Genomic DNA, 26,452 nt, shown 5'->3' on the forward strand with positions numbered 1-26,452 from the left:
GGGGTAGGAGAGGGGGAGGGATAGCTGGCAAATCCACCAGTGGGAAGGAAGGAATGTTTGACGGCTGGTGTTCCTGAGACGTGTACAGGGTAGTTGCAGCCGAACGGTGCTTGAGGCCGGCAGCCAAACAGTTGAACTGCTTGACAGTTCAGCGGTTCAGCTGTCCGGGGAAAAGAGGCCTAGCTTTTGCAATGTATGCTTACTAAGTGAACCTTGCTCTTTCATGTCAAATTTCTGCCAGTTAAAGAGTTATTAAGAAAAAAAAATCACTGCTTATTTATATCTTTGGGGTAACAAACCTGTGATTCTGTAGGCATTCGTAATAAGTTTCTCCATACATTCAGCGTCATTTGCATTCCATGTCTGAGCTCCACTGAAATATAAAAAAAAAAACAATGTATGATATGCACTGTATTATACTGATCAATACAGTGGATCTGCCTCTTCTTTATCTATATATATAACTAGCTCATGACCCGGCATTGCCCGGGTATGTATTTGGCTGGTGTCGGCTCCGCCTACTTTTTCTAACCCTAACACACAAACACTCAGTGACCAAGTTTGTGAGCTTTCGCATCAATAATTTGTATATTTACATAGAAATTAAATCAGATTTTTGACTCCGCCCCTCTCCAGCATTTGAACCCCAGTCACCCAGTGACCAACTGTAGCAGGTTTGAGACATTTGCTATTACCAGTGTAAAAATGGCAGCAATTTAAATATTCCCCTTGAAAATCAGCGCGTGAATTTTGATTGGCTGTTATATGCACCAACCACTTCCCTGAATATTATTCTCAGTCACTCATTGACCATCTGGGAAAAGTTTTAGAACCCTGTCATTAACAGTGTAAGAAGGCCTGCAGTTTATATTTTCCCAGTGAAATTTGTTTTTGGCTCTGCCTACTTTTTGTAACCTTGACATACAGTCACTCAATGACCAAGTTTGTGAGTGTAACAATTGTGGAACTTTCCCCGTGATCAGCGCACAACGCGTGCGCTGACACGGCGGAAATCCTCCACAAGCGTATAATTTGCAGGAACCCAGCAAAAGGTGCTACGCACCCGTAGAGGGAAAATTCCTGTCGGCAGATGGCGCTGGGGAGTGCAGAGGAACCAATCCTCTGTACCTCCACAAATGCCAGACAGTAATTGTACGAAACGCAGAATGCAATCGCAAGAGAGGCGATTGCGAATGAGAATGAGAAAAGGGACAGGTTGTATGTGTGTGCGCCAATCCAGTCGCCACCCCGCGACCGCACACACACGACAGCAGATATGAAATTGGAACGCGATCGCGAGAGGTGCGATCGCCAGACGAGACACAAGGCAGATCAGGACAGAATACGAGGTTAGCAAAGGCACAGCAAATAATACAATGAGGAGATACGGAAAATAACAAACGCTAGCTAACCACGAACACCGCACTCATTCGCAACAGTGCACGCGGTTATGTGCGGTCTCCACGTCATAAGCACAATAGAGACAAGCACGCCTAACTAACCATTAACAGACAAACATGAAACAGAGGACACGAGCGCTTGCTTAACGGTTACCTCACCGAGCCTCCAGCAAGCGTAGCAGACAGACACACGAAAACAGGGACAAGCGAGAGATAGGATCCACAGCACTAGCGAAAAGTGGCTAGCGCGATCCAGGTACAGAGTAGCAGAACAGAAGGATCCCCAGCGCTAGCGAAAAGTGGCTAGCGCGATCCCAGAAGACAGAACAGAAGGATCCCCAGCGCTAGCGAAAATTAGCTAGCGCGATCCCAGGAGACAGAACAGAAGGATCCCCAGCGCTAGCGAAAAGTAGCTAGCGCAATACCAGGAGACAGAACAGAAGGATCCCCAGCGCTAGCGAAAAGTAGCTAGCGCGATCCCAGGAGACAGAACAGAAGGATCCCCAGCGCTAGCGAAAAGTAGCTAGCGCGATCCCAGGAGACAGAACAGAAGGATCCCCAGCGCTAGCGAAAAGTAGCTAGCGCGATCCCAGGAGACAGAACAGAAGAGATAGCTGGTAGCAACCGCTGCACCAGCTATACTCCAAGAACAGAGATCAGAACCATTTCCTGTCGACCACCGTAGGGACTGGACAATGGCAACAGGCAAGACAAGACAGAACAGGCAATACAGATAATACAATCCTAACTGCACTAGGGAAATCTGCCTAGCGCAGATTCAGGAATTACTCTAAGCTGATGTTCAAACAGAGAGCAAGGCTGACACCCCACCAGGAGTGTTACATAGGACGAAATCCTTATGAACAGCGAAGCATTGTGGGAAAGACATAGTACTTATAGTACACGCCTCCAATGAATGTGGCCAGGCAATTTGCATGACAACGTATGCAAATTCCTCTGCAAGCACAAGCTGCAAAACTGACAGAAGCTCTTCTTTCCAGAGTCCTGCAGCATGCAAATCAAAACAATGGTCAAAAAGCTGCCTGCCTTCACAGGCAGCTGAGCAAATTATCACAGTGAGATTTCGGGTCCTTGGCATCAATGTGACTCCGCTCCCTTTTCTGAATTTGAACCCCAGAGACTCAACCCAACTGTACCAGGTTTGAGGCTTATGCCATTAACAGTGCAAAAATGGCAGCAATTTTAACCACTTAAGGACTGCAGTTATAATTAAGGACCAGACACTTTTTTTTCATTCAGACCACTGCAGCTTTAACAGTTTATTGCTCGGTCATACAACCTACCACCTAAAAGAATTTTACCTCCTTTTCTTGTCACTAATACAGCTTTCTTTTGGTGCTATTTGATTGCTGCTGTGATTTTTAGTTTTTATTATTCTAATAAAAAAAAAGACATGAATTTTGTCAAAAAAATTATTTTTTTAACTTTCTGTGCTGACATTTTTCAAATAAAGTAAAATTCTAGAAACATTTTTGTCCATATTTATTGTGCTACATGTCTTTGATAAAAAAAATCCAATAAGTGTATATTTATTGGCTTGGGTAAAAGTTATAGCATTTACAAACTATGGTGCCAAAAGTGAATTTTCCCATTTTGAAGCATCTCTGACTTTTCTGAGCACCTGTCATGTTTCATGAGGTGCTAGAATTCCAGGATAGTATAAATACCCCCAAATGACCCCATTTTGGAAAGAAGACATCCCAAAGTATTCACTAAGAGGCATGGTGAGTTCATAGAAGATTTTATTTTTTGTTACAAGTTAGCGGAAAATGACACTTAGTGACAAAAAATAAAATTAAAAAAGTTTCCATTTCTGCTAACTTGTGACCAAAAAAAAAATGAAATCTGCCACGGACTCACCATGCCCCTCTCTGAATACTTTGGGGTGTCTACTTTCCAAAATGTGGTCATTTGTGGTATGTGTTTACTGTCCTGGCATTTTGGGGAGTGCTAAATTGTAAGCACCTCTGTAAAGCCTAAAGGTGCTCATAGGACTTTGGGCCCCTTAGCGCACCTAGGCTGCAAAAAAGTGTCGCACATGTGGTATCGTCGTACTCAGGAGAAGTAGTATAATGTGTTTTGGGGTATATTTTTACACATACTTATGCTGGGTGGTAGAAATATCTCTGTAAATGAGATTTTGTTTTATTTTTTTTTTGCAAAGAAGAATGGGCAAGGATTTCAGTCTCTAGATGTGCAAAGCTGGTAGAGACATACCCTAAAAGACTGGCAGCTGTAATTGCAGCAAAAAGTGGTTCTACAAAGTATTGACTCAGGGGGCCGAATAATTACTCACACCCCACTTTTCACTTATTGATTTGTAAAAAATGTTTGGAATTATGTATGATTTTCATTCCACTTCTCACGTGTACAACACTTTGTATTGGTCTTTCACGTGGAATTCCAATAAAATTGATGCATGTTTGTGGCAGTAATATGACAAAATGTGGAAATATATATATATATATATATATATATATATATATTTATATATATTTATATATATTTTTTTAACCACTAAACGACCACAGTCAGCCGATCGGCGGACCTAGGTGTTAAGTGGTTTTATTTCGAGCGGCCTTTCTATGTCAGTTCACGGATGGTGTCTCCGTGAACAACCTGCGAGCCGCTGATCGCGGCTCGCAGGCAAAATTTAAATGCGAGAAAATCCCTGCTGTTTACATCATATGGCGCTGCTGCACAGCAGCACCGTAAAGGAGATCGGTGATCCCCGGCCTCTGATTGGCCAGGGATCGCCGGCAGCTGATAGGCTGAAGCCTATTAGAGGAGAGGGAGGGAAGGGGAAGGAGGCGGAAAATCGCTGCGGAGGGGGCTTTGAGGAGCCCCCCCTGCTGATCGAAAATAGCTGGCGCTGATCAGACCCCCCCAGCAGGACAACCCCCTAGAAAAAAGGGGGGAAGTCTGGTCGTCCTGGCTGTCTGCTGATCTGTGCTGTGGGCTGGAGAACCCACACTGCACAGATCAGCGCAAACAAGCCCGGACTTACGAGGCCACTAGTATGAATAAAGTTAAATACCATTTCATAATCCAGATCCATGGAGGACGCCATCTGCGCCCTCCCGTTCATTTCGCCATGGCACCCGCAGTAATAATGGCCCCGGTCGGGTCCCGACCCCTCCAAACGGGTCGGGTTCTCATTCCCCCCTCAATATGGCCACCACAGATTGCCGCGGCAGCACAGTCCGCATAGACACAATTGCGGCTGCGCAGCTCTAGGGCCTCCTCCCGATGCGTCCGATGTATGCACGCATATTGACACATCAGGAGGAGGCCCTAGAGCTGCGCAGCCGCGATCGCGTCTATGAGGACTGCGCATCCGCGGCAATCTGTGGCGCCCATATTGAGTGGGGAATGAGAACCCGACCCGTTCGGAGGGGTCGGGAGTCGGGACCCGACCGGGGCCGGTATTACTGCGGGAGCCATGGGGAAAGAACGGGAGGGCGCGGATGGCGTCCTCCATGGATCTGGATTATGAAAAGGTATTTAACTTTTTTCACATCTGTGGCCTCGGAACTCCGTTAAATATTGTTTCCTGCTATCTTTTTAACCTATCCTGCTGCAAATTTGGTGTTGCTAGGATGTAAGCGGTCTTTGCTATTAACTGCTAAGGTCGGCGGGTGATGATAACCAACCAGAATTCTAGGGGTGCAAAAGTGCTGAATTCTGCCATAGGCTTCCATTAGGCTCCCTAGTTCACTTTCAAAAATCTCAAATCTTTTCAAAGGGCAATGGCTCAGCAGTGGCAAATTTTCTAGCATTGTAGGAACTCTTAGGGGGATCATAACTGGTGAGTTTCGGGCCCCTAGGCCAAAGAGGTCATAGCCTAGGGTCACAAAAACCGGTTTATTTGGGCACTGTCAATGGTGGAGATTCTGACGAACATAAATCGCAGCCATGGCCGTTAGCAACGTCTGAATCTCACGACATGTCTCATGCAGGTAGAAGAAATATTGTTATACTTTTACTCCAAAGTTGGGTTCCATACATCTCTGCAAACCAAAATCTCAAATCTTTTCAAAGGGCAATGGCTCAGCAGTGGCAAATTTTCTAGCATTGTAGGAACTGTTAGGGGGATCATAACTGGTGATTTTTGGGCCCCTAGGCCAAAGAGGTCATAACCTAGGGTCACAAAAACCTGTTTATTTGGGCAATTTCAATGGTGGTGATTCTGACGAACATAAATCGCAGCCATGGCCGTTAGCAACGTCTGAATTTCACGACATGTCTCATGCAGGTAGAAGGCATATTGTTATACTTTTACTCCAAATTTGTTTCCATACATCTCTGCAAACCAGAGTTACAGGGGTGCAACATTGGTAAAATCCCCCATAGGCTTTCATTGGGCCTCCTATTTAACTTTCCAAAATCTCACACCATTTCAAAGGGCAATGGCTCAGCAGTGGCAAATCTTCTAGCATTGTAGGAACTCTTAGGGGATCATAATTGGTGAGTTTCGGGCCCCTAGGCCAAAGAGGTCATAGCCTAGGGTCACAAAAACCTGTTTATTTACTTTACTACAAAGTTGGGTTCCATACATCTCTGCAAACCAAAATCTCAAATCTTTTCAAAGGGCAATGGCTCAGCAGTGGCAAATTTTCTAGCATTGTAGGAACTGTTAGGGGGATCATAACTGGTGATTTTTGGGCCCCTAGGCCAAAGAGGTCATAACCTAGGGTCACAAAAACCTGTTTATTTGGGCAATTTCAATGGTGGAGATTCTAACGAACATAAATCGCAGCCATGGCCGTTAGCAACGTCTGAATCTCACGACATGTCTCATGCAGGTAGAAGGTATATTGTTATACTTTTACTCCAAAGTTGGGTTCCATACATCTCTGCAAACCAGAGTTACAGGGGTGCAAAAGTGGTAAAATCCCCCATAGGCTTTCATTGGGCCTCCTATTTAACTTTCCAAAATCTCAAATCTTTTCAAAGGGCAATGGCTCAGCAGTGGCAAATTTTCTAGCATTGTAGGGACTCTTAGGGGGATCATGAATGGTGAGTTTTGCCACTGCTGAGCCACGAACCGTCGCTTGTCAGAGCTGTCACCAGGCGATTGACTTGGCCAATCGCCGGCAACAGCTGTCGCCGCAACTTTGACACAACTGTCGCTAGTCCACCGCGTGTATGCGGACCAGCTACAGCAACTCCATACACAATGTATGGAGCTTCCAGCGGTGGGATGGCGGGGGGGGGAGGAACCTTCGGCGACAGCTTCCACTGAATCTGTGTCCCTCTGTGCGCTGTGTGTACGGCTGTTGCACAGAGGGACCTGGCGACGAGCTGTCGCTGCTTTTTTTTTTATGGCTCTTGCCACAGCGGTGGCTCGTGTGTATTAGCCATTACAGACAGATCTTTCCTATGACACCTTTTCCTCTTTCACACTGGCATGTTCCCAGTTATATGCACTAGTATGGGGGGAGGGGAGGTTTCAGCTTGAGAGGAGGAAGGAGTCTGCTATAATTAAAGATGAGAAACAGTAAACAAGCCAGCAAGAAAGTATTCTGGTGCCAGCATTCATCACAGATTTTGGGAAGGCAAAAGATACAGAATTATCTTATGCTTGTTTTGACTACCCACGACCCGACCAGGGGTGCTCGGATACCAATTTTTAAAATCTGAATAGATTCGGATCCGGATCTGAATTGGATATCTGAATCCAAACTTTTGGGTATCCGAGTAGAATTGGATATCCGAACCCAATATCCGGTCGGATTCGGATATCCGGATAGAAAACCGGAAATGGTCTTTAAAATGCTTCCAAACCATTTTGGAAGCATAAAAAAACATTACCAATTCCTTCCTTCCTCCTCCTCGTTCATGGAACTTGTCTTCCAGGGATTTGTAGGATGTCAAAAGCCAGCTCACATACATTGGCCAGGAATTGAACCCGGGTCAATTACTTGGAAGGCAGTTATGCTCACCACTATACCACCAACACTACATGCTGTGGTGTCACAGTTCACTCATCTCTTCAACTACAAGAAAGGCCCAGGAGTAGTCTTAGCTACCGTGATATCTATGTTACGGCAGGGCCCTTATTACACTTTCGCTTACATGGCTATGGAAACCGTTTTGCCCATGCAATAAAGCAAGGTGCAAAAATGAAATCATGCCTAGCAGAGGATGGTTTTGATCCATAAACCTCTGGGTTATGGGCCCAGCACACTTCTGCTGCACCACTCTGCTGCCACACAGTGAATGATTTGTTGTAGGAAAAAGTGGCGTTAAACTTCTTGGAGCAGACTTACTTCCTCTCTCCAAAAGACACACAAACATCCCCATAAAATCATTTAGCAGCAACTGTGTGCACAGTCTCTGTGGTGCAATCAGTTAGCGTGTTCTCGACTGTTAACAGAAAGGTTGGTGGTTCAAGCCCACCCAGGGAAGGCCTTGCCTTTTGTGTTCTACAGTTGTCCGAAGAGAACACCAGATAGCCATGTAGAATCATCTCTCTCTCTCTCTCTCTCCCTGGGCTTGAACCACCAACATTTCGGTTAACAGTCGAGAACACGCTAACTGATTGCACCACAGAGACTGTGCACACAGTTGCTGCTAAATTATTTTATGGGGATGTATGTGTGTCTTTTGGAGGGAGGAAGTAAGTCTGCTCCAAGAAGTTTAACACCACTTTTTCCTACAACGAAGCATTCACTGTGTGGCAGCAGAGTGGTGCAGCGGAAGCGTGCTGGGCCCATAACCCAGAGGTCGATGGATTGAAACCATCCTCTGCTAGGTGTACTTTGTTTTTTACACCTTGCTTTACCACATGGGCCAATCGGCGGCCATAGCCCCTTAAGAGAAAGCATCATTAGGGCCGTGCTGTAACATAGATTGTAATGTAACTATTTCAACTGATGTACCCTTCTTAAACTTAAAGATTGTATACAAATGTAAGCAGACTGCAGAGTGGCGCAGCAGAAGTGTGCTGGGCCCATAACCCAGAGGCTGGTGGATCAAAACCATCCACTGCTAGGCATGGTTTCATTTTTGCACCTTGCTTTATCGCATGGGCAAAACGGTTTCCATAGCCCTGTAAGAGAAAGTGTAATAAGGGCCCTGCCGTAACATAGATATTACGGTAGCTAAGACTACGCCTGGGTCTTTCTTGTAGTTGAAGAGATGAGTGAACTGTGACACCACAGCATGTAGCGTTGGTGGTATAGTGTGGTATACTGGTGAGCATAGCTGCCTTCCAAGCAGTTGACCTAGGTTCGATTCCTGGCAAATGTATGTGAGCTGGCTTTTCACTTCTTACAAATCCCTGGAAGACAAGATCCATGACTGAGGAGGAGGTGGAAGTAGTCGTCTTTCTATTTTTTTTTTCCTACCTGTAACGATTGGTGTCAGCAAGAACAGATTTTCTGATTATTGGTGATCTGCAGTATCACCAATAATGTAGATGTTATACCTGATTATATGATGATCTGCAGAATCACCAATAATACAAGTATATTTTTTTGGGGTTGGGGTGATTAGTGCGCTCCTCAGAAAGACTCCTTTAAATACCAAAGCTAATTGCCTGGTGCGCTTTCAACAGCAGGGGTGTATGCCCTTAAATATATAATATGTTAGGGTAGTATTAGCACTCAACAGGTCTCCCCTGTGTGTCACTGGTACATCCACTCTGTGATTATACCCCACAAACAGTTGTAAGCTTAATACTTATAAAATACAATCTTTTAAAATACAATTCCCTTAAAGTTCCTCAGGTTGTAATACATTCAAATCACCTCCTGTTTTAAAACGAAAAAGTTCTGAGACAAATAAAAGTTCTTATAACAGTATCCCAAGCTTCATGTAAAAATAGCCTTTCAAGGGTATGACTCCAATTTACTATGGGACCCTTTTCCTAGACTTAAATTTTCAATAGAACACACTAGAATGACATTCAAAAAAGTCCTAGTTTCCAGGTCCAAAAAACGAAAAGTGTCAGTATTAAAAAGAAACTTTCACAGCTGCATGCTTTATCCTCATAAGTATTGTATATCTGCTCACCAGGGGCGTCGCTAGCCCTGTTTTGGGGGGGCACGTGCCCCCAATCTATCCTGGGGTGCCACGGATCTCCGCCCGGCCCCCTCTGGCAGCGGCTCCCTCCAGCCGCCGCTGCCGCGTCACTCAGACCTCAGGATCAGGCGGCGAGCCGGCGACCAATCGTGCGGGCGCTAGGACCCAGCGCCCGCACTGATATGCGGAAGTGACATCACTTCCGCATATCGAGCGGGTGCGTCCAGCGCCCTCTCTTACAGGTCGGGTCGCCGCTGATCCTGAGGTCTGCTACAAGGTAAGGGGGGTGGAGGGAGCGGCGGCGGCGGCGGGGGGGCTTCCCTGGCACTCACTCACTCCCTAAAGGGGCTCCCTGGCACTCACTCCCTAAAGGGGCTCCCTGGCACTCACTCACTCCCTAAAGGGGCTTCCTGGCACTCACTCACTCCCTAAAGGGGCTCCCTGGCACTCACTCCCTAAAGGGGCTCCCTGGCACTCACTCCCTAAAGGGGCTCCCTGGCACTCACTCACTCCCTAAAGGGGCTCCCTGGCACTCACTCACTCCCTAAAGGGGCTCCCTGGCACTCACTCACTCCCTAAAGGGGCTCCCTGTCACTCACTCACTCCCGAAAGGGGCTCCCTGGCACTCACTCGCTGCCTGAAGGCCCTCCCTGGCACTCACTCGCTGCCTGAAGGTCCTCCCTGGCACTCACTCACTGCCTGAAGGGGCTCCCTGGCACTCACTCACTGCCTGAAGGGGCTCCCTGGCACTCACTCACTGCCTGAAGGGGCTCCCTGGCACTCACTCACTGCCTGAAGGGGCTCCCTGGCACTCACTCACTGCCTGAAGGGGCTCCCTGGCACACACTCACTGCCTGAAGGGGCTCCCTGGCACTCACTCACTGCCTGAAGGGGCTCCCTGGCACTCACTCACTGCCTGAAGGGGCTCCCTGGCACTCACTATCGGGGTCCCTGTCACTCACTACCTAACTGGAGGCGCCTGTCACTCACTAGCTAACCGGGGGGTCCCTGTCACTCACTACCTAACGTGGGGGCTACCATATTAAGGGGGGATTCTGCCTATTTATGTGAAATGCTGTCTATTTATGTGCCTCATGACTGCTGAATTTGTCTTGTTGGGAGCCTTATGATTTGTTGGGGGCCTCAAGATTGCTGAATTTGTCTTGTTGGGGGCCTCATGATTTGTTGGGGGCCTCATGATTGCTGAATTTCTTGTTGGGGGCCTCATGATTTGTTGGAGGCCTCATGATTGCTGAATTTGTCTTGTTGGGGGCCTCATGATTTGTTAGGGGCCTCATGATTGCTGAATTTGTCTTGTTGGGGGTCACATGATTGCTAACTGCGAGACTATGGGAAAAGCTGAATCCTTATCATATGAGACAATAGCATTAAACCTACTTTTTTAGCTTTTTAAAACAGAAAATAAAACTGGGCGGTTCTAAAAAATTGAATACATTTTTCAGGAGTAGAATGGATGAAATTGTTTATCTTCACAGTTTATTTTCAACTTGGGTTTTCCATAATGTTCATGTATGAGTTAAAACGTTTGTACAGTATTTAGTTTAAATTGCTGTTGCCACTTTGCGATAGATAAGTGACTTTTGGGTTGCAGTTTGGGCACTCGGCCTCCAAAAGGTTCGCCACCACTGTCCTAATCTGATGTCCCACCATTGCTAGGTTCATGTAAATTTGTCTCCACCCGTTACCACACCTATATTCTGGTCCATGGCCCACCAATTTTTTGGTGCGGCGCGATAAGCACGCCGCACAACGTGATCGTCATATTTTTGGCATGCTAGCTGCAGTGTGCTGAATTCTGCTGCCTACAGTATGTACAGTATACGCTGTTCTCTAGTGCTTGCACTGTGTGCTGATTTACCTCCAGTGTGTACAGTGTAAGGTGTTACTCTGTGCCTTTATTGATTGTAAACCAGCTGTATTGTATGCTGATCCCTGCTACTTTCAGTATGTACAGTATTAGCTGTAAAGCCTGGTACACACATACAATTTTGATTAGCCAATTTTAGCTCTGTTCATAAAATTCATTGTCTGTTGGCCCACTTACTGCACGGGGGTGGGAAAATTGGGGGTCAGTGATTGACCAATCAAAATTGTATGTGCGTATACATCTTTGATCTATGCCTATACTGATTGTAAATGATCTAAATAAAGGACAGGGGGCTCCGTCCAATATTTCGATGGGCAGGCCCGTTATCCGTAGCTTACACCGCTGCTAAGTTCATGTACATTTGGCCCCACCCATGGCCACGCCCACTCACCTCATGGTCACGCCCATTTTTTGCTGCGGCGCCCACAGGTGCCACTGATCTCCAAGGACCCTAGAAACGCCCCTGCTGCTCACCAACTTAAGTTGCCAATCACAACAGTTGGCATTGATCGCATGTGGCCCAGCCTGTCAGATACCTCTGGTTCTCCTCTGCCTCCAGCCGTTTTCCACTCGTACATACAAGGGAAAGAAACTATATAGCGTAGTATGTCTTAGGATTAACACCCCACAGTGCACTTCACACAGTCTATAGGTCGTGACCCAGCTCCACCCATCTAGTTTCGTCACGGATGACTCGTCATTAATTTGGATAGGATATATTGGGAGGTTGTCGTCCCTCTTTTTCCCTTTTTTGTTCCCTACCTCACAGAGTGCTGTCTGTTGTCCTCTGTTATCGGTGCATGGAGTTTTTTATGCGTAATCATAGCCGCATTACACGGCTGTGTACATGAATTTGCATAACTTTGCATAATTTCCATTTATCGGATACCTATGGGATCTGTCTTGCATGATCACTATGGATGCTCCTCACTTTCACCACTTGAGGTCCCCGACTCCCCGGAGCTCCCTTGGAGGCTGTTCTATCATTTCATTGTTTCCACTATACATACAGATTTATGCACCTTCTTAGTATAGCATATTAGACGTGCTTTTCGTGGCACACCTAAGTACACTTCATGCATATTAATAGCCGCACTGCACTGCTATGTGCTTCATTGTTTACGCTTTTGTGACCGTATGCGTCATTGCATACGCATTGCATTTTTTTATATATTTGTTTTTTTCTAAATGCGACTTTATTGCAGCATAAGACCAATTATTTTTGTCTATTGTTCCATATGTCGGTTTAGATGCTCGCAGTGGATTTTTGCCCCTTTTTGTTGTTGTATGCGTCGCCGCATGCGTGTTCTACATTGTAGTAGAGATCGCTTTCACTTTAGATGTGCTCTTTACGGCACGCTTGGGCAATCTTTATGCGTAATCATAGCTGCATTATACTACTGTGTACATACATTTGCATAATTTTGCATAATTTCCATCTATCGGATACCTATGGGATCTGTTTTGTATGATCACTATGGATGCTCCTCACTTTCACCACTTAAGGTCCTCGGAGCTCCCATGGAGGCTGTTCTATCAATTAATTGTTTCTACTATGCATACAGATTTATGCACCTTCTTAGTATTTTTAGCATAGTACATCAGACGTGCTTTTCATGGCACACCTAAGTACACTTCATGCATATTTATAGCCACACTGCACTGCTATGTGCTTCATTGTTTACGCTTTTATGATCGTATGTGTCATTGCATACGTATTGCATTTTTTTTTTCTCTCACAGGATGAACTTGTGCTCCACTTGACCCTGGTGGAGTGCAAGGCTACTTCCTGAGTTCCAGTGACTACTTCCGGTACAGGAAGTGCCTGCCTTTCACCTAGAGAAAAGTTTGTACATAGGAAAGACATGCCCTAGGGCAGAGTAATCAATCTAGCTTTTAATTTAGCCTTAACTAGTCTACTACGAATTGAATATGCAGGTAATATTGCATTCACCTCTTCTTATTCACACTATCTGAGAGATCTTTTGCTACTTTCCCTTTGACACAATGTAATTTGTCACAATGTTTTATTTTGTGTTTGATGCTTTCTGCCTTTGACTAGTGTAGTCTGAATAAGGTGGAGCCTAACCACTCCCACTTTTTAATTCAAAAATGTTATAAAGCTGGTGCTGGCCGCCTGGTCGCCTTTCTCCCCTGATGACGCAAGATTGCGAAACCAGTCGGGAAGGCGACAGGCGGCACCATTTTATTTGAGGTCTTCTATTGACCATTTTATGCGCGCTACTTTTTCAGGGTTCCCAGTGCACGGGCCCCGTATGTGAGTTTCTTTTATCCTTGTTTTTAAATTGTTTTACTTGTTATGTAATAAAGACGGTTTACACTTAGATGTGCCATACATCTCTTTCATGCCACTATCCTACTGGACCCTCCTTTGGCGAGTCTCTGCGACCTCAGGACAACTACTATATTCCGGAGGAAGTTGTGGTGTGCAACATCGCTGGTGAAACGACACCATTTTAAAGCTCTGCAGACCATCTATCAATCTCGTTTACAACCTTATAATGTGGGTTGTTGGAATCTGGTAAGCCTTGCTTCTTTACCCTTTTGTTCGAAGATTCTGTATACCAGAAAATGACGGAAGCTGTATTACTATAGACCTGCGCTGACTTTATATATTCATTTTACTGAACCTACTACCACCCAGATGACCGATTTGCCTTCAGACCTGGGGAGTTCTTCTACAAAATCCATGGACAAGTGAGTCCAAGGTTCGTTTGGCACCGGCAAGGGCTGTAATGTACCGACTGGTGCCTGACGAGAGGGTTTGTTTCTGGCACAGACAGAACACTCTCTCACAAATTCTTTACAATCGAGAGCCAAGGAAGGCCACCATACACATCTGGCCCATAAGTCCTGTGTTCAAGCAGCCCCGGGATGCCCTGCATTTTTATGAGCATGGAATAGTTCCAAGATTTGTAGGCGGAAAGGAAGTGGCACAAACAGAGCCCCCTCGGGCTTCCCTTCTGGGATATCTTGTTGGTAAGGCCCTAAGGTAACCGCCCATTCCTCCCAGGTTTCCGTGGCCGCAGCCACCAATTTTTTGGGTAAAATAGTCTTAGGGGTTGTGGGCTGAACTGTCTCTGCCTCAAAACAGCGAGATAAGGCATCCGCTTTAACATTCTTACTCCCTGGTGTATTCGTAATGATAAATCGGAATTTAGAAAAGAACCAAGACCAGCGGGCCTGTCGGGGGCTAAGTCTCTTGGCCCCCTCGATGTACTCCAAATTTTTATGATCAGTATAAACCGTGATAGTATGTTCTGCTCCTTCAAGCCAATGGCGCCATTCTTCAAAGGCTAACTTTATCGCCAAAAGCTCCCGATTGCCAATATCGTAGTTTCTCACGGATGGAGAGAACTTACGAGAGAAAAAGGCACAAGGATGAAGTTTACCATGTAGACCAGAGCGCTGAGACAGTACAGCCCCAACCCCAATCTCTGATGCATCCACCTCCACTATAAAGGGGAAGGTGACGTCAGCGTGTCTCAAAATGGAAGCAGAGCAGAACAATTTTTTTCAATGTTGTGAATGCAGAGTGAGCCTCTGCAGTCCAATGATAAGGGTCAGCTCCTTTTTTTGTAAGACAGGTGAGAGGTGATACTACAGAAGAATACCCTTTGATGAACTTCCTGTAGTAGTTGGCGAAGCCAAGAAATCTTTGGAGTGCCTTCAATCCAACAGGTTGAGGCCACTCCAAAACAGCAGAGACTTTAGCTGGATCCATAGAGAGACCTGAAGTGGAAATAATATATCCCAAGAAAGGGACCTCAGTGACTTCATAGAGATACTTCTCTAATTTCGCATACAACAAATTCTGTCTCAGCTTACAAAGAACAAACTTCACATGTTTCCGGTGCTCCACCAGGTTGGGTGAAAAGATCAGTATATCGTCCAAATATACTAATACAAATTTCCCCCAAACGTCTCTAAATACTTCATTAATCAACTCCTGGAAGACGGCAGGGGCATTACACAACCCGAAGGGCATGACCAGATACTCATAGTGCCCATCGGGTGTGTTGAAGGCTGTCTTCCATTCATCACCATCTCTGATGCGTACCAGGTTGTAAGCCCCCATAAATCTAATTTAGAAAAGATACTGGCATTGGTCACCTGATCAAATCGTCTATCAAAGGCAATGGATAGCGATTTTTTACTGTGATCTTATTTAGGCCTCGATAGTCAATACAAGGTCGAAGCCCACCGTCCTTTTTCTTTACAAAAAAGAACCCAGCCCCGGCTGGAGATCGGGAAGGATGGATAAAGCCTTTGGCCAAATTTTCCTTAATGTACTCCTGCATTGCCAATTTTTCTGGCCCGGACAGGTTAAAGAGAAGGTCTCTAGGGGGCATACAACCTGATCGTAACTCAATAGGACAGTCGAAACTCTGATGTGGTGGGAGTTTCTCTGCTGATTTGGGACAGAACAAATCAGAAAATTCTGCATACTGTACTGGCACCCCTTCCACCTGAATCTTGGTGGCGCACACAGCAACTTTCTCCAGACAATGATGATGACAATAGGCCGACCAGCTCATTAGCTGACCTGAAGCCCAGTCAATCTGAGGAGAATGAAGTTGCAACCAAGGCATACCGAGAATTATGGTGGAGGTTGCCATGTTCAGAACAAGAAACTGCAGTTTCTCCTTATGTAGCACCCCTATAGTACACAACAATGAGGGAGTCTGTGAAAGAGGCTGTCTACACTGTATCGGAGAGTCATCCACTGCAGTAATCAAAATCTGACGGTCTAAAGGTTGTAAAGGAATTCCCAATTTCTTGACAAAATCATAATGTGAGAAAACGTGGAAAAGCCGCCGCGTGTGTTCAGAACAAGGCGGCTAATTCCGCGTCCAACGCGGCGGTTTGCACGCGTAGGCCTAGATCTACTATTATGGCTGAACGCGGAGAAACCGCCGCATGCCCTGATAGCGGTGCGGCTGGTTCCACGTCCAGCGCGGCGGGTGGTACACAACACATGACTGGTGTGGCTGGGACTGATAGTTCTGAGAGGCAGAACTTTTATGACAGTCAGAAGGGAGTCAGCTGACCAAGCCGGTCAGCTGACGATTCAACCAGTTCCCATTGGTCCAGCACTTAGGGGAGGCGCTGGAGAGCGCTGTGCTATATATACTGGGTGCTGGTCATTCACTGGTTGTCTGCCGTTGCGATCACTACGTGGAAGCACTCAGACCTTTTGTTAGATTCTGTGTTACCAGTTGTTATATCCAGACTAGTTCCAGGGTGTTGATGATCAAGGACCTTACACCCAGATTAGGGACTTGTATTACCATTCTGGTATACTCCAGACTAGTTCCAGGGTGTTGATGATCACGGACCTCACACCCAGACTAGGGAATTGTATTATCATTCTGTTATACTTCAGACTAGTTCCAGGGTGTTGATGATCACGGAGCTCACACCAAGACTAGGCATTGTTTATTATCTGTTATGACCTTCTGCTTTCCTGACTACTCTTCTGATTACTGATTCGGTACTTCGCTATATCTGTTATTCTGTTGCCAAACTCTGCATGTCTTAGGATCACTGTATCTGTCTCCTGTCTTTGTACTTATCTGTCCGTGTGTTGCCGACCTGGCTTGCCCGACCTCGAGAGCTATCTCCCTACCTTAGAGATAGTTCACAGATCATTAGTGACACCCTCCTATTTGGTGTCACTGACGCTCTGGTCCTTCCATCTCCTTGCCTGGCTCCTCCCTTCGGGAGATTCTCAGGTTACTGGAAGGCACTTGTTCTCTTTTGCAGTATAGTCTACTGCTCTGATACCTGTTCTCCAGGTATTGTCCTCAAAGTATTTACTGTTGCACCAAAACACTCATATCTCTCCGGTGTCTAGAGGTTAGTGATATATCTGATTATCGGTGATACTGCAGATCATCAATAATCGGGTATATATCTGTATTCTTGGTGATACTGCAGATCACCAATAATCAGACCCTCTCTGTGTTACACCGATCGTTACACATAATCTATGAAATTTGCGGCCAAGCCTGAATCCACGAATGCTTCTGTGGGTGTGGCTTGACCCTCCCAGGTAATGGAGCATGGGATGAGTAAACGGTTATCATGTAGAGGTAAACACGGCTCGCCTAGGGTATTACCCCCGACTACTCCTAGGCGGCAGCGTTTCACGACTTCTTAGGGCAATTCTGAACAACATTACCCTCCCCAGCACAGTATAGACAGAGTCTTTCCGACCTTCTGCGATTCTTTTCCACTTGAGTTAACCTTGACTGTCCGAACTGCATCGGTTCATCTTGGGATGACGAAGGTGGAGAAGAGGCATAAGAAGCAGTTCTAACTGTGGTTTTTCCACGGGTCTGTTTTTGATAGCGAATGCGGCGATCTACCCGCACCACTAAAGAAATTGCTTCATCTAGGGATTTAGGCTCAGGATGCCCTAACATCAAATCAGAAACGGCATCGGACAGACCTGACAGAAAACAGTCTAATAAAGCATACGTTCCCCATCTAGCTGAAACCACCCATCTCCTGAATTCTGCGGCATAAACTTCTACCGGATTTCGACCCTGCCTGAGAGTTTTTAACTTCCTCTCAGCCGTGATAGCAATATCCGGATCATCGTATATAACGCCATTGCCTTAAAAAATTCCTGAACTGAGGATAAAGCCTCATGTCCTGCCTGAAGACTATAGGCCAAGCATGGGCAAACTCGGCCCTCCAGCTGTTACGGAACTACAAGTCCCACAATACATTTGCCTTTATAAGTCATGACTGTGGCTGTCAGACTCCTGCAATGCATTGTGGGACTTGTAATTCCTTAACAGCTGGAGGGCCAAGTTTGCCCATGCCTGCTATAGGCCCATGTTTGCGAATCTCCTGACAAGAGGTTATCAAGGTTACCCTCTGGTTTTCAGATCCTGACAAATTTGGCCTCAACTCAAAGTAAGAGAGCACACGATTCCTAAAATTCTGGAAGTCAGACCTATGTCCCGAAAACTTTTCGTTTGAAGTACCTGAACAGTTTCAGACAAATGAGTGATCTGAGTCTGTTGATTATTAATCACCCCGGTAAGATTATTCACCGCGGTGGTCAGGACTTCAACCTGGCTATGCAGTGCATCCATATTGTTTTTGTCTGCTGTTCTGTAACGATTGGTGTCGGCAAGAACAGATTTTCTGATTATTGGTGATCTGCAGTATCACCAATAATGCAGATGTTATACCTGATTATATGATGATCTGCAGAATCACCACTAATACAAGTATAGCAAGACACAGGACACTAAAGTGTAGAATAGTGTTTTGGTGCAACAGTAATTTGTTAGAGATACCCAGTATCCCAGAGGAGCTGGTAGCAGAGGGTATCTCTAAAGAACACAGTAGTCAGTACTCCAGCAGGCTGGAGACACAGAGGAGTAATTAGGTTCACCTGAGAAGCGGGTGAAGCACAGAGACAATGCAGAGAGATCACTCGAGGAGCAAGTGATTCAGACTGTACTGCAGCTAGTCACCTGAGGAGCAGGTGATTCAGACTATACTGCAGCTATCAACCTGAGGAGCAGGCAATACAGACTATATTGTAGCTAATCACCTGAGGAGCAGGTGATTCAGACTATATTGTAGCTAATCACCTGAGGAGCAGGTGATTCAGACTATACTGCAGCTATCAACCTGAGGAGCAGGTGATTCAAACTATACTGCAGCTATCAACCTGAGGAGCAGGTGATTCCTAAACTGAGAGTCCCTCACCAGGACTAAGTTCCCTGGGGAGGGCAGAAGAGTCAGACAAGCAGGTTCGGCAACACACGGACAGATACAGTACAGAAACGGAAGGCCAAATCAGAGTGATGAACAGGCTGAGTCGGCAACAGGATCAGATAGGCAAAGGTACAGATTCAGTAAGCAGAAGAGTAGTCAGGAGTAGCAGAAGGTCATAACAAATATACAATTCAAATTAGTACTTTAAGCTATCAAAGAGACTGGCTAAGTGTGGATCCCCAGCTCCTGCTGGTTCTAGCACACTGTAGGCTCATCTGACTAGGTCTGAGTGCTAACACGTAGCATATGCAACAGCAGACGAGGAGTGACTGATCAGCATGGTGTATATATAGCAGAATCGCTCCACAGCACCGCCCCAGTCACTCAGCCAATCAGCAGCATAGCTAGAGTCAGCTGACCGGTTGATCAGCTGACTCCCCTTCTATTCGCATAAAGGTCCTGTCGCCTGGCACGCGCGCGCGTAGCCCTCAGTCTGTGAGTGACAGAAGGACCAGGCAACACACCAGCATGTAACTGTGCGGCGGAATCCGCCGGCGTAGTGGAGTCCGCCGCCTGTGATGCGGAAACCGCCGCCATACCGCTGCCTGCTCCAGCGGCGTTTCCGCTATCCATTACACTACCGGAATGGAAATTGCAGTAATCGGAATCGGATATCCGTGGATATCCGGGTATGCGGCCAGAAATCCGCATAGTGCTATGCGGATTTCAGCCCAGGTATCCGGAATCCGAATCCGGTCGGATAGTGCTAAAAAGTTTGGATATCCGGGTTACCCGCATATCTGAAATCCGGATGAGCATAAGTACAATAGTGTGTTTTTTAACCAAATGTCAGACCTATTTTTCATAAACTTTTTATTCCACACCTGCTAATCTATGTTGAAAACAGGAAAAACTCCCCCCAACCCCAAACCCTCCCCCTTCCTCCTCCCCCCCCCAAAAAATAAATAATATCTGGCAACTTTAACAACACTTCAGCATACCGTTGATCTACTATAAGTACAATAGTGTTTCTTTTTAACCAAACGTCAGAACTATTTTTCATAAACGTTTTATTCCACACTTTTTAATATTGTTGGCTATATGCTGCTTTGACTGTTGTACCTAATAAATTAAGACTATGTCAATCTTTGTTGAAAACAGAACTCCCCCTTACCCCCCTTTACCCCCTCCCCCCCATACAAATCAGATCCGGCAACGTTTCCAGAACAATTTTTTCTTTTCTTTTTTTTAAGCATACTACCATACGATCGTACGTACGATCTACCATAAGTTTAATAGTGAATTTTTCAACCAACATCAGACCACTTTTTTTAATACAAATGTAACATACACCTTTTACTCTGACCTTTTACTCTGTACTTTTAATATTATAAGCTATATGTTGTATGTATATTCATGTATATGCTTTTTATCAAGACCTGGTTAATCTCTGCTATTTATTATATCTTTTTGGCAAATGTTGTAGTTACTGCTGTGTATCTGGGCCACCTCCAACATGGTGGCCCATCAGTACTGAGAACCAGGCATGCCTCTTCCAAGATGGCGGCCTGACTCCTCTTTAAAAGGGTAAGTCCTTGTAGGCTCCGCCCACTGATGATGCACTTCCTCTCCCCAGTTGATGTCACATCCTGTACACTACTTAGCATGCTCAGACACTCTCTGCCATTACCCCCGCTCCCTCCTCCTGATACACAACTTTCCCTTGGCTTCTCCCCCTCCCCCCTGTCCCCCAGGTTTCCTCCATCCCCCACCCCTGTATGGTTCTCCTCCCCTCCCTTTCTCTTTATCAAATTCCCCCCCCCCCCCCCACCACCACAACCCACCAACATAACAATTCTATAATACAAAATACTGTACCTTTACTGCCAATGTACCATATTATGTTGCACATGTTTGTCACTCATTGATCGAAGCTTTAAATGTAGGATGTATTATAGCAGAAACAATATACCCTCTGATCTCTGTCATTTGCAGCTGTAACGCCTTTTTCTAAAAAATAGCTTTGTTTTATCTGGAGTTCGTTAATAAATAGACTGAATGTACAGTCGTGTTGTGTCTGCTTGGAGGAGGCAAGTCCACCACTGCCTCCTCTAATTACCAAATTTTTGGCTTTTAAGCTCTTTTAAAACCCCTTTTATCCTTTTGGCGCCTCTGTTCTCTCCTATATAATATTGTATCCACCCTGGGTGGAGGGTTGCGGCCCTTTTCTACTATCTACAGAGAGCGACTTCTTATTCCTGAGTGGGGTCACCATAATCTCCCCACCTGCCTTTACAGTGGTTGCCTATTGGTGACCCATGCTTGTGAGTGTAACAACTATTACTCTTAGTCATTTTCCCCTTTGTCAATACATACTACACTATTGGGGCTCTTGGTGTTCCTCTGTTTATCTCGTTTGACAGTACGTCACTGGGTCACTGAGATTAATATTCAGAAAAGAGGGTGGAGCCTAAAAAAGCCATTCAAAATTTGCCTGTTGATTTTCAGGGGAATATTTCAATTGCTGCCATTCTTGCACTGTTAATGGCGCAAGCCTCAAACCTGGTACAGTTGGTCATCGGGTCACTGGAGTTCAAATTCAGAAAAGGGGGCGGAGCCACAAACAGCCAATGAGATTTGTTTCATTTCACTGGGAAAATACAAATTATTGATGCCAAGTACCCCAAAGCTCACATACTTGGTCATTGAGTGTTTGTGTGTTAGGGTTAGAAAAGTGGGCAGAGCCAATAGCAGCTAAATACATACCCAGGCAATGCCAGGTCATCAGCTAGGATTTTATAAAAACAGCAACAAATGAAGGACCATGTTTGACTGCTGACAGCAAATGGCAGTTATCTATAACTGGTGTGGTGATAGAGGTTAGCCATGCAGAGTGACTGCTGACAGAAATTGGGGGGCTATCTATAACTGGTATTATGCTGGGTACACACGTTATGTTTTTTTCATGCGATTTTGCGACCGGCGCTATCATCAGGATCAATATCGGACATGACGGATTGTATGTATCTCATCCATCTATATCGCACAGAAATTTGTACCGTGTATTCCCAGCAATAGAGGTTAGCTATGCAGAGTGGCTGCTGACAGAGATTAGGGGATATCTCTAACTGGTGATAGACGTTAGCCATGCAGAGTGACAGCTGACAGAGATTAGGGCTATCTATAACTGGTGATAGAGGTTAGCAATGCAGAGTGACTGCTGACAGATATTGGTGGCTATCTATAACTGGTGGTAGAGGTTAGCCATGCAGAGTGACAGCTGACAGAGATTAGGGCTATCTATAACTGGTGATAGAGGTTAGCAATGCAGAGTGACTGCTGACAGATATTGGTGGCTATCTATAACTGGTGATAGACGTTAGCCATGCAGAGTGACAGCTGACAGAGATTAGGGCTATCTATAACTGGTGATAGAGGTTAGCAATGCAGAGTGACTGCTGACAGATATTGGTGGCTATCTATAACTGGTGGTAGAGGTTAGCCATGCAGAGTGACCGCTGACAGAGATTGGGGGGCTATCTATAACCAGTAATAGAGTTTTTAGCCATGCAGAGTGACCACTGACAGAGACTGTGGGGCTATCTATAACTGGTGATAGAGGTTAGCCATGCTGAGTGACCGCTGACAGAGATTGGGGGCTATCTATAGTATAACTGGGCATGGAGGTTAGCCATGCAGAGTGACTGTTGACACGGACAACAATCTATAACTGGTGATAGAGGTTAGCCATGCAGAGTCATCAGACTCTGAGATTGTGGAGATATCCATAACTTTTGATAGAGATTAGCCATGCAGAGTACCTGCTGACAGAGATTGGGAACAATCTATAACTGGTGATAAATGTTAGCAATACAGAGTGACTGCTGACAGAGATTGGGGGGCTATCTATAACTGGTGATAGAGGTTAGCAATGCAGAGTGCCTGCTGACAGAGATTGTTGGGCTATCTATAACTGGTGATAGTGGTTAGCCATACAGAGTGACTTCTGACAGAGATTGGGGGCTATCTATAACTGGTTATAGAGGTTATAAATGCAGAGTGACTGCTGACAGAGATTGGGGGCTATCTATAACAGGTGATAGAGGATAGCAATGCAGAGTGACTGCTGACAGAGATTGGGGGGCTACCTATAACTGGTGGTAGAGGTTAGCCATGCAGTGTGACCGCAGACAGAGATTGGGGGCTATCTATAGTATAACTGGGCATAGAGGTTAGCCATGCAGAGTGACGACTGACAGAGATTGGGGGCTATCTATAGTATAACTGGGCATAGAGGTTAAGGTAGCCATACACTGGTCGATTTGCCATCAGATTCGACCAACAGATAGATCCCTCTCTGATCGAATCTGATCAGAGAGGGATAGTATTGCTGCCTTTACGGCAAACAGATTGTGAATCGATTTCATCCTGAAACCGATCACAATCTGCTGAGCTGCCGCTGTCGCCCCCCGGTCCCCCGCATACATTACCTGAAGCCTGGTCCCGGGCATCTTCTCCGCATCGGCTCCCGCATCCCGGCATCCGGCATAACTTTCTGTCACTCCAGTGACAGCGGAAGTACAAATAGAGCGCCCTCTATTTGTACTTCCGCTGTCACTGCAGTGACACAGGAAGTTATGCTGGAAGCCGGGATGCGGAAGCTGATGCGGCGAAGATGCCACCCGGCACCCGGGAGGTGATGCGGAGAAGATGCCGGGAGCCAGCTTCAGGTAATGTATACCTGCGTCGGTCGTACGCCGCTAGCGATGCGCTCCTTACCCGCGGCGATCGACGGTAATTTTCCGCACGATCGACGGGACCGATCTATTTCGGGCCGAAATAGATTGAAAATTAGCGTTTAGCATGAACGATGTGACAGCAGATTCGATCCCAGTGATCGAATCTGCTGTCGATCGGCGGGTAATCGGCCTCATGTATGGCCAGCTTTAGCCATGCAGAGTGACTGCTGACAGAGATTGCGGGCTATCTATAACTGGTGATAGAGGTTAGCCATGCAGAGTGACTGTTGACACGGATTGGGGGCTATCTATAACTGGTGATAGAGGTTAGCCATGCAGAGTCATCAGACTCTGAGATTGTGGAGATATTCATAACTTTTGATAGAGATTAGCCATGCAGAGTACCTGCTGACAGAGATTGGGAACAATCTATAACTGGTGATAAACGTTAGCAATGCAGAGTGACTGCTGACAGATTGGGGGGCTATCTATAACTGGTGGTAGAGGTTAGCCATGCAGTGTGACCGCAGACAGAGATTGGGGGGCTATATATAACTGGTGATAGAGGTTAGCCATGCAGAGTGACCGCTGACAGAGATTGGGGGGGCTATATATAACTGGTGATAGAGGTTAGCCATGCAGAGTGACGGCTGACAGAGATTGGGGGCTATCTATAACTGGTGATAGAGGTTAGCCATGCAGAGTGGCCGCTGACAGAGATTGGGGGATATCTATAACTGGTAATAGAGGTTAGCCATGCAGAGTAGTGTTGGGCGAACAGTGTTCGCCACTGTTCGGGTTCTGCAGAACATCACCCTGTTCGGGTGCTGTTTCGAGTTCGACCGAACACCTGATGGTGTTCGGCCTTTTAGTTCGGGTTCGCCCGAACTACTCAATGCCCCCCAAACAGGACCCGAACAGGGCCCCTGTTCGGCCGAACAGGGCCCTGTTCGCCCAAATACGGCCCCCCTATGGGGTCGCAGGCATAAGGGGGGAGCATGCCCCGATCGCGGGGGGGGTCGGAAATTCCCCCCACCCCCTCCGCTAGCGCTCCCCCCTCTGCCCGCTTCCCCATAAAAAAAGTTTGCATAAAGTTAATAGTACCTGGTGTGGCTGGCTGGCTGGCAGTGACTACTAGGAGACGCGTTGAGGCCGGGCAGCGGGCGGTTCAGCGGTAGTACCCTTGCGGTACTTCCGCCCTTTCTCTGACCTCACGTCCTCTACGTGATGACGCATACGAGGGTACCTGACGTACTCATGGACATCATGACTTCCTCCCAGACCTCTACTGTGAGCACCACTCCAAGCAGCAGCAGCAGCAGCCAACATCCCACGCTTGTTGTGACATCCACCCCAGCACCCACTGGTCAGCAGCCCTCCCAGGATGACAGCGTTCTGTCCCTCAGTCCGGCATCTGGGAACCTGCTGATGCAAGAAGCTCAGGACTTACTGGGGACTGATGTGACTGCTGACAGAAATTGGGGGGCTATCTATAACTGGTATTATGCTGGGTACACACGTTATGTTTTTTTCATGCGATTTTGCGACCGGCGCTATCATCAGGATCAATATCGGACATGACGGATTGTATGTATCTCATCCATCTATATCGCACAGAAATTTGTACCGTGTATTCCCAGCAATAGAGGTTAGCTATGCAGAGTGACTGCTGACAGAGATTAGGGGATATCTCTAACTGGTGATAGACGTTAGCCATGCAGAGTGACAGCTGACAGAGATTAGGGCTATCTATAACTGGTGATAGAGGTTAGCAATGCAGAGTGACTGCTGACAGATATTGGTGGCTATCTATAACTGGTGGTAGAGGTTAGCCATGCAGAGTGACCGCTGACAGAGATTGGGGGGCTATCTATAACCAGTAATAGAGTTTTTAGCCATGCAGAGTGACCACTGACAGAGACTGTGGGGCTATCTATAACTGGTGATAGAGGTTAGCCATGCTGAGTGACCGCTGACAGAGATTGGGGGCTATCTATAGTATAACTGGGCATGGAGGTTAGCCATGCAGAGTGACTGTTGACACGGACAACAATCTATAACTGGTGATAGAGGTTAGCCATGCAGAGTCATCAGACTCTGAGATTGTGGAGATATCCATAACTTTTGATAGAGATTAGCCATGCAGAGTACCTGCTGACAGAGATTGGGAACAATCTATAACTGGTGATAAATGTTAGCAATACAGAGTGACTGCTGACAGAGATTGGGGGGCTATCTATAACTGGTGATAGAGGTTAGCAATGCAGAGTGCCTGCTGACAGAGATTGTTGGGCTATCTATAACTGGTGATAGTGGTTAGCCATACAGAGTGACTTCTGACAGAGATTGGGGGCTATCTATAACTGGTTATAGAGGTTATAAATGCAGAGTGACTGCTGACAGAGATTGGGGGCTATCTATAACAGGTGATAGAGGATAGCAATGCAGAGTGACTGCTGACAGAGATTGGGGGGCTACCTATAACTGGTGGTAGAGGTTAGCCATGCAGTGTGACCGCAGACAGAGATTGGGGGCTATCTATAGTATAACTGGGCATAGAGGTTAGCCATGCAGAGTGACCACTGACAGAGATTGGGGGCTATCTATAGTAT

The 26,452-nt window shown here is 46.3% G+C and overlaps 1 protein-coding gene across 1 annotated transcript in view; it reads right to left on the reverse strand.

The window, feature by feature from the left end:
• Nucleotides 1-26,452, reverse strand: part of LOC137525394 (uncharacterized) — a 93,224-nt gene that overhangs the window by 19,099 nt on the left and 47,673 nt on the right. Inside the window, exon 3 of the mRNA XM_068246468.1 lies at nt 300-373. Coding sequence (XP_068102569.1) covers nt 300-373 — 74 coding nt within the window. The remainder of the gene's footprint in view (nt 1-299; nt 374-26,452) is intronic.

The sequence above is a fragment of the Hyperolius riggenbachi genome, chromosome 7, assembly GCF_040937935.1.
Source record: "Hyperolius riggenbachi isolate aHypRig1 chromosome 7, aHypRig1.pri, whole genome shotgun sequence".
In the NCBI taxonomy this organism is placed as follows: Eukaryota; Metazoa; Chordata; class Amphibia; order Anura; family Hyperoliidae; genus Hyperolius; species Hyperolius riggenbachi.